General features: G+C 36.3%; 1 protein-coding gene across 1 annotated transcript; it reads right to left on the bottom strand.

Annotated features, from left to right (window-relative positions):
* Nucleotides 1-4509: 4509 nt before the first annotated feature.
* LOC123523269 (uncharacterized) lies at nt 4510-6246 on the bottom strand. The gene has a single exon (XM_053535800.1). It carries the CDS (start codon nt 6244-6246, stop codon nt 4510-4512), a length of 1737 nt encoding a protein of 578 aa, XP_053391775.1.
* Between the last annotated feature and the right edge of the window lie 3789 nt (nt 6247-10035).

Raw genomic sequence — 10035 nt, forward strand, 5'->3', positions numbered from 1 at the left:
TTGTCTATCTGAACATCATCACTCACATTATTATTATTATCCTTATTTTCCTGCAACACCTCATTATTTGAACTATCATTTGGTATATCATCTGGTAAATCCTTATTTCCTTGAAGTACATCACTTAAATCGTCAAAGTGCAAATAATTAATATCTTCACCGTTTTGTTGAAACTGATCATTACCGTAACGCTTCACATCATCACTTTCTTCCTTGTTTTCCTGTAACACATCATACATGGAATTGTCACTTAGCACATCATCGAGTAAATCCTTATTTCTTTCAAGTACTTCACTTAAATCGTCAAAATCCAAATCACTATCACCGTTTTGTTGAAATTCACTATCACTTTTATGCTGTACATCGTTACTCACATTTTTATTTTTCTGACACACATCATCTACTGAATTGTTTCTTGGCACATCATCTGGTAAATTCTCATTTACTCTGTTATGATCCAGCACTCTATTAGGAATAGTGTCCTTTAGTTAATCTAGTTCTGCAATAAGTGTTAAAATACTATCATCGTCACTCACATCCTCTAATTCTGGACAGTACGTTTCTCTCTTGTCACCTCTTGGAGCTGTTAAGGCCTTTTTATTTGCTGTAAGTCTGATTAACGTTTGAATTTGTATTTGCAGACACTTTAATTTCCATGTCGTCCTTTGTAACCTCTAATGGATACAACATGTTTAATGGTCGATTCAACACTTTTCCCGATTTGATTTCAACTTTCGCAGAACGAACATTTCCATCTCGACTCACAATCAATTCAGTTATTAAACCCATTTTCCACTGTCCCCTAGGTAAGTCATCCTTTATGAGAACTACATCTCCAATATTAGGAGAAACATGGGATTGAACTCTTTTTGTTTTAAGTTTGTTTTGCGTCCTCTCACGTAAGCTAAGAAGATATTCTTCGTGCCATAATTTCCAAAATCTGTCGAGCAGTTTTTGCCCTTTTTTCCATAATTTCAATAGTGAGTCTACAGAACTTTCATATGGTTTATATTCTGTATCATTCAATTCATAATCTACTTCCGGAATTCCTAATTTGGGATTCAACGTCAAAAAATGACTAGGTGTTAATGTGATATTTGATTTTACATCATCACTAACATATACTAATGGTCTCGAGTTGACTACTGCGTCCACTTCCTTCAGTACAGTTTGTAGTTGTATACATGTGAGAAGCTGTTTTCCAATTGCTTTACGTAATGTCCGTTTTACGATGCCAACAAGTCTTTCATAAAATCCCCCCATCCACGGGGCCATTTCAACATTAAATTTCCATACTATTTTTTCATTGGTTATATAATTTTGAACATCTTCACTATGTACAATTCTTTTCCATACCTTATCTATTGTGTCACTTGCTAATTTAAACTGTGCAGCATTGTCACTAAATATTTCACTAGGCGAACCGCGTTGGGCCACAAAACGCCTGAAGCAAAGTAAAAATTCTTCCGTTGACATGTCCTGAACCATTTCCAGGTGCACAGCCCGTGTTACCATACAGGTAAATAGGCAAACCCACACTTTCTTGACTGTATTTTGTAACTTGATCTGCAACGGACCCATATAATCCAAACCAATTTTTGAAAATGGCTTTTCTTTATTTACACGCATTTCTGGTAAAGGTAGCATCGGTGGCATTCGATAAGGACCACACTCAACTTTACGACATACTGTACATGACTGCAATACCCCACGAACGACAGCTCGTCCACACGGTATCCAATACTTGTGTCGTACTGCACTCAAAGTCTGTGAAACACCACTGTGAAGCAAGTGTTTATGTGTACTCTCAACTAGCAAGCGGGTAAAGGTATCTTTCTTTGGCAGAAGTATTGGTTGCCGTGCTCCCTGTGATAAACCTGAGTGCTCCAGTCTACCCTTGCATCGGAGTAAACCAGTTTCATCGATGTAAAGATCGAGCTGTTTCTGTAGATTGTTCGGTTTATTGCTTTTGATAGCATCAAATACCTCCTTGTAATAATTTTCCTGAATATGCAACAGCCATTTTCGCTCAGCACCGTCCAATTCAGCACTTTTAATACATCCTGTATCACAGCTTTTCTTTTTTAATCTCTGAATAAACCGAAAACACAAAACAGTCACTCTCAGAAGCTTTGTGAATGAAGAAAATCGGGTGATATCAATCCCAACTGGCGCAATCGTTGATGAACTATCATTACTGTTCACTGACACTAATTCGCTTTCGTTTACATTCTTTGTTTTCCCTCTTTTAATTTCCAATTCGTAGTGTTTATTCACGTTACAGTTGCTATCTTCGCTATCGTAACTGTCTTTCAGCCACTCATTCTCGTGCTTACTTAGCCAATCTGGACCATGCCACCAGAGCTGATTTTCTATAAGACTTTTTAGTGTAGATCCTCTGCTGTTTATATCGGCAGGATTCTCCTTTGACGGAACATACCCGAACACTATACCTTTGCACTCTTTTATTTCCCGTATTCTATTAGACACAAATGTAGACAAGCTTTTTTCTGTATTAATCCACTTCAACACACATTGCGAATCAGTCCACAAAAAAACTCCTTCTAATAGAAAACCAAGCTGACATCTGACGAACTGTATACATCGAACGCCGATAAGCACAGCCATTAATTCTAACCTTGGTATCGTTGTAGTTTGTGTAGGGGCAAGTCTTGTCTTTGCAAACACTAGATTCGATTTTGCCTCCTGGTCATTCATGCAGTGCAGGTAAACTGAAGTCGCGTATGCTCGCTCCGAAGCATCACAGAAGCACAGAAGACGAGACTGCGTTTCTTTATCACCACTAGAACCACCATAATATCTGGGGATTGTAACCTGAGCTAGTTGGTGAAGATCCTCAGCAATAGACGACCATACTTTATTACTTTCCTCATCTATACGATCATCCCACTCGAATTTTCTACTCCACAATGACTGAAGAAGCATTTTTCCTCTCACAATTATTGGTGAAAATAATCCTAGAGGATCATATATGGAAGCCAGCTGCTTTAGAACAATACGTTTGGTTAATCGTTCCACACATTCTTTCGAGACAGCTGGCCTATTCACACTGATAACATCATTCTTAGTGTCCCAGTTATGTCCAAGCACTTTTATCGTTTCACATGCAGCACTATCTTCTGACGAAATAATCTTGTTAACTTCTTCTTTGTTCGTACTCCATTCTCGTAAATTCATTGACGCTTCGCTAAATATCGATTTACTTTCTTTGTACAGTTGCACAGCATCTTCTACAGTGTTTGTTCCGGTGATAACATTGTCGACATAGATATCATCTATCAACTGACGTGCAAATCTTGTATTATATGTCGAAAGATGATGTTCTACAGTTGCACCCAACAAAAACGGACTTGAAATGACCCCAAAGGGCACACGACAGAATCTGAATTCTTGTATGTTATTATCAAGAATTGTACTTTCAGAATATTTCAACCACAAAAATCGAGTAACGTCCCTTGAGTCAGGCTGTAGACCTATTTGAAGGAATGCCTTTTCAATATCTGCAGTAATAGCTATTTTGTGCAGCCTAAATCGTAGGAGTATTCCACAAAGGTCTTGTAGCATGACAGGACCCCTGTACAGACATTCGTTAAGACTGCTGTTTTCACCCTTTATTTTTGCTGACGCATCGTATACAAGTCGCAGTTTGGTTGTTGCTTTCTGTGGCGTTATCACGGCATGGTGAGGAAGGTAATGTTTTATTCCATCTGAATGTGAATCTTGGATCTTTTCTATCACTCCTTTATTCAACTGATCCTGTATAATTGCGTCATACTTCTTCAATACATCGGGTCTATATTTCAATTTTGACACTATTGATCGTAATCTACCAACAGCAAGACCTTTATTTGTGGGCAAGTTAGTATTGTCTTCCTTCCATGGCCAAGTGACTTGGTACCTTCCGTCCTGGAACTTAAGTGTTTTCTGAAACTGTTCCATGGCAATTTTATCATCGGGTTTCTTGTCATTATCATACACTCCTATGGATTCCATGTTCCAGACGTCTTCCAAATCCGGTTTACTGGGCACCACCTTGTCGATACTTGTAAACACGTTCGTATTTCCAATGTTCGTTCCATAAGTTAGAATCAACATACTTGCATCATTCTTGTCTACTTCAATTTCTCCAGATCGTCCTGTCAATATCCATCCAAGTTTTGAATTAAGCAGGTAAAGACCTTTTTGTACCTCTATCTTCTGTGGAAGGATAAAATCCAAATAGTAATCATTTCCTATAAGGAGTTCTATTGTTGATCTTTCATTTTCTCTAGGAAGTGTATCAGCTAGTTCCACATTATTTAACAAGTCGTAGATATTTTTCGACTCTTGTATCTGCACTGGTTTTCTTTCTATTGTCTCAGTTATCTTTGGTACAATGTTTGCAGTGATTGTCATGTATTTCCCACCTTTTAGTTTTACTTGTAACTTTGTTGATGCGGTTTTGATAACCTTTGGCTTGTCACATCCAAATGTTGCGAGTTTTATTTCTTATGTCTGACCTTTCTCTAGTTTCAGCTGCTCTGCTAAACGTTCAGATATATACGTCCTTTGTGAACCTGAGTCGAGCAGAAGACGCAGTTGCCGACTTTTTGTTTTCGCAAGATTCACTACTTCCGTTGATGCAGTTTGCATTAACACTATTTCTCCCGTTGAGACTAAAACATTTTCGTCCGAAATTTCAGCTAATCCCGTCTCTGTTGTTATTTCCTCCATAACATGAACAGTTTCATTAACTGCATTATGTATAAACTTTTTCGGACACAAACTTCTGTGGTGGACGTTCCTTTCACCACAGTAAACGCACACCTTGTTTCCCTTACATTCTCTGCTAAGGTGTCCGAACTTCAAACATTTAAAACAAGAGTCTTTCAGCATCTTTTTGCGTGATTCTATGGTCCGGTAAGTCGGACATTCGTCACTCCAGTGACTCTTCTTACAGTATCTACACTGATCAGCATAACTTTTCGGGGTACGTGGTTTGTCCGTAGATACCAAGGCTTCAGCTGAGCTTGTATGCTCCGTGTTCCGACGCGAATTTACAAATTTATCTTTACCTCTCATGTCATATCTCCTGTATTTAAAATTAGCTGGTTTCACTGACCTTTCATAGCGAAAGTTTCTACTCCTTTCACTATTGCCACTGTTTGGAGAATCGTCCTGCTCTGTTCGTTCTCTTGCAATAATGTATGCTCTCAACTGTTTCATTAAGTCTGCAACAGTCCATTCTTTTTCAGAACCCTTTTGAACTTCCAAATGCAGAAGTACGTCTTTTGGAACTTTTGACTTTATCATTGATACAAACATACTTTGATTCACATTTTCCCGCAACACTTCTAAACTTCTGAGATGCTTCTCAATCGTATCTAAGAAGAAACGAAGGCTATCAGTCTTACTCGTAGGGGGAACGATAGTCATCAACTTGCTATAATGGAGATCTATTATTTCTTGTTTCTTTCCATATCTATCCTGCAATAATGCAATTGCTACTGCATAATTATCATTGGAAAGCGCCAATCTCGAAATGGACGCCTTTGCTTCTCCCACTAACTTACTTCGTAGATAACTGAATTTCTCAATATCAGACAACTTGTCGTTACCATGAACAGCACAATCAAATGAATCCCAAAACTCAGGCCACTTAAGCTTATTACCACTGAACGATGTTAAGTCAAGTTTTGGCAACTTCACAGATTTCGAATGTTCCCGTGTTCCACTGATTTTTTCCATTAATTCCTGTTGCTGTTCACTTTGTTTTTCCATAAAAATCTGCTGTCGCTGACTCTGTCGTTCTATAAACTCTTGTTGACGTTCACTTTGTTTCATCATGAATGATTGCATTTCTTCCTGTAATGCAAAAGCATGTTTAGGTTCAGTTGTTTTTAGGTCAGTTGTCTCTTTTTTCTTTAATAACCTCTCTTTGTATTCCTCTAACTCAGCATAATATTCCATTGATTTAGAACATAAGTTGTAGTCTTCATCCATTATTTGTTCAGTCAATTCCTCATCACTATCACCTATTGCGGTCGCGTATCTTTTACACTGAATTTCCACTTTTTCACAGTAAGATTTTAGTGCTTTCAAACACTTATTTGTACTCACAATTTCCTGCTCTATATCAACTTCTTCTAGATTATGACTTAATAATTCTTCAACATGTTCAATTTCTCTCTGTAAGCTATTCCTATGCCTAGTTCTGACACCTTTGATGTAAGTCAGGTTTGACATTTTTTATCCGGTACTTATTATCACCAACGAATTTTTGCTTAATATATTTCACTTAAATCACGTATTCCTTTTCACATTTGAGTATTTCACGATTGCAGAATTAAACACCCGTCTTTTTTCTTAATTCTTTTATTTTGTTAGTTTGTTTGACTCCCAATTTAAAATTCCCGGGTTCCGGCGCCAAACAATGTGGCGAATCCACACTGAAACACAAACAAACCTTGTCGAGTTTACTATTTTATTTTAACTAACAACTTTTTCTGGCTTTTCAGAGTATTTATACTGATATTACAAATGCATGAAAAATATAAGAAAAGTGAGTTATACGTGATACTAATTCCGTCAGAGCAAGAGAAAAGAACGCTGCTAACGCTCCAAATCACGAAAAATACAAAAAATACAAAAGAAAAAAAAGGAGCTCCCACAGAGCAACTCAGAGAAAAATCCAGAAATAAAGGAGAAGTGTGAAATTTCGTGCTTTCGAGGAATGAACAAAAAAATTCGTGGAGCAGAAAAACTGGCTCTGACGGACCAAAGTATAACAAATAAACGTATAAAGAAATAAACTAATAAAAAATCGCGAACTTCGCGACATAGATTGAGAACAATTTGCTTTTTATTCTGATAATTTCATCGGCATTCGTAACTTGAACATTGTTACAGTATATGCAAGGTAGATAAAAAGCAACTGATAATCATTCTCTTTTAATGTTTTGTTTGTTGCTGTGTTTACAAATGTCACTTTCATTAAGACGGCAGATTTTTAACAAATTTTAATATTCGTAATCTGAGTCTATTCCAGTATAACCAAAAGTAATACATGTAGTATCATTCCTTCATTATTCATGACTGAAACGCTATATCTACTCTCCGCCCAAAATGAAAACGAACAAAATGTCTTTTGTGTTTCTTAAAATTTTTGTTAAAATTTCGAGCTAAAATATTAGCGTAAATATTTGCTACAGTATTTTACATGTCTTGTATTTTACATATGCTTTTCATAACAATTAAGGGCAAGAACAACTTGATTAATTGCAGTTATACTGTGTGCGACAAAGGTATATGATATTGTACTAGACATTGTGAGACAAACCGCTATGTAGCGAAATTTTGAGACTGATCTGTAGTTATTTCACGATTTCCCAAAACGATAATACTCTTTAAAAAGGTGATAACCATCTATTGTATTTTCGCATGCTTATAAAGACCATATAAATGTATGACACACATTTTTCGTAAGTCGAGATTTAAGCATTTTGATACATAAGAATTATGAATACTCGTTATAACTACTTACACTCTTTTAAGATTGTTGACGGTAAACAAATCATTGGTTATGACTGATCTGGGACTTTTGGGTAAGTCGCAGTAACGCGTGCATGGTGGTTTTATTTCGTAGTGTCGTCCTGTTACACGTGCCAACGAGCCATAATGACACTGTGAAAGTTTTGCGTGTAACTTTGTCGCTCGCACCAACGCGACCAAACGAAACGAAACTTAAAATGAGACATTATAATAGAATCTGTACGCGGCGGAAAGAAACATTTTATTTCATGATGGGACACTCGCTAAATGCATCAACAAAAAAATCGTGTTGACGCGTTGTCCTTGGGATCCAAGACAAATTAAATGTTTCGTTGTTTCGACTTGACTTGATGTCCTATATCAGCCACCATAGATAAGTTGTCAATACCTTCAAAACAGCAATAGCATGAAGACTATAGCGTAAAGGAAAAATATTTGATCAAAGTCAATAATAACAAAAACGCTTCTTTAGCGTCATCAGTTTTCTGATCCGAATAGCAATATCATAGAATTCGTGTCATTTGAGTTGCGAGGCATTGTCGTACATGTTAATTCATTCAAATCTTTATATTAGTTAATGAAATACCAGAGTTGAAATGCGATATACCAATAAACATAATGACCTTTTAACGTTACAGTTGTATTTGTATAAAAACGCTATACATTTCTTTATCAACGCGATAATTAGTAATAATATATTATGTTTATTATTCAATAATATTGTAAATGTTTGGGTAAGCAGATCCTTTTAAGCACAGACACGAGTATCGGACCTGGGACAATAATACATGACCAGACTGATAAATACCCTGTGTTCATCCTAGATGAGTTCAAAATGAAAAAATATGTAGTAAAATATGAGCCCGATTTATGTGATGTACGATCTTCTGAAGGCCTTAATCCAGAGATTCGAGCCTGCGAGTAGTGTGTTCACTTTCCAGGCCGTTGTAAAATAAATCCTTCAGAAAATTACACAAACTATCCATCACTATTTCATGTATGTATTTAGTTACAAGATAAGACCGACCCCAAGTCTCTAGCCCTTCCTGTTCGTGAAATATCTATCAGGAAATGAGTGCCTTCCCAGGTAGATAAAAATGCGGTATGAAAAAAAAAATACTGTAAGGAACGGAGAGAAACTATCAAGGTACCTGCTTTTTTCGTGTTTTTACATAAACAATACTTTATCGGTGCATGAACAACTAGTTATAATTAACAGCACGAGAGTCATCTGGCATGGGGGTGCCAGATGGGTTTTGCCAGCATGGGTAAAATCCCCGGAAACGCCAGTCCGGTGTGCAAGAAACATCGTGTATCTGCACATTGCAGATAAAAAAGACAGTTCTAAATGGATAATCTGTTGCATAAGACGGCTGTCCAAACGACAACCAAAATTCCCTGTAATGGCACAGAAACAAAGCCTGATGAAATAAATTATAAACTCGGCAAAACATACAAACCGGGATATATAACACAAAGGCATACCAATGAGCTATATACAATACTATGTCGGTATATTACTATCGTAACATTATTACATGTATTTTAAAATACGTGTAGTCGTAGTAAACTCTATATTCTGTCAAAACAATATGGCATAAAACCTTTTCAATAATAGACTCATTTATCATATAGTCTCAAAGTGTGATAAGATATTTTGTATTGGGCCTTTTAGTTTCAGTCAAGAATTATCAGCACAACATCAAATATCTGTTTGCTTTCATGATAGAATTCTTTGTTTAAATTTTCAAAATATAAGTTCATTACATCTTCCATCTCTAGATACGAAATAAATTACAACATTTGTCATGTCTTTCTCTGAATTTAGAATAAAGACAACACATGTTGGCCTATCTTAGGTAGCTATAATCAATTAAACCCTTTATCAGTGTAGACGACAACATATTTCTACAAATATTTCATTCTGTCCGCTTATTGACAAATAACTGGGGATTGACGTATTTTGTCATTTGCTGTTTTTAGGTGAGAAAAATGTAAGATGCAGTTAAAAATGGCGATATGTGTTTACTTTTCGAGATACCAGAGGACACATTTTCAGTGGTAAGTGACTTTTGTTATCAACGAATCGTCAAACAATAACGCCTAGACTGATGCCATATAAAACATCTTTACTCAGTTTTCAGTCTGACATATTTACCTTTGCTTGGTAAATAAGTATTGAAGGTACAGTGTCAGTTCAAACTGACTTAAAACTCGTAACCGTGAATAAAAATGCGATTTCTGTACAAAACGAACATTTAACAGGATGTTTATAGTTTTCAGCAATATTTTGTTGTTTGATATCATATACATGGCATGTATGTTGTCTGATTGTTCTACCTAGATGTCTTTTGGAAGTCTACAAAGCATTACACCTAGTAGTAAGAACTTTTAAAAGTGTTGTATATAAATACTAAGTCGGTTTGGAATTTAACGATAGTGAAGGCAGTACCATTGATATTATGCTTTTCTTTATACTTTTCG

The sequence above is a fragment of the Mercenaria mercenaria genome, unplaced genomic scaffold (assembly GCF_021730395.1).
Source record: "Mercenaria mercenaria strain notata unplaced genomic scaffold, MADL_Memer_1 contig_5094, whole genome shotgun sequence".
Lineage (NCBI taxonomy): Eukaryota > Metazoa > Mollusca > Bivalvia > Venerida > Veneridae > Mercenaria > Mercenaria mercenaria.

Bases quoted from the DNA above. Each gene is read 5' to 3' on its own strand.
- LOC123523269 (XM_053535800.1), bottom strand. From the start codon at position 6,246: ATGTCAAACCTGACTTACATCAAAGGTGTCAGAACTAGGCATAGGAAT.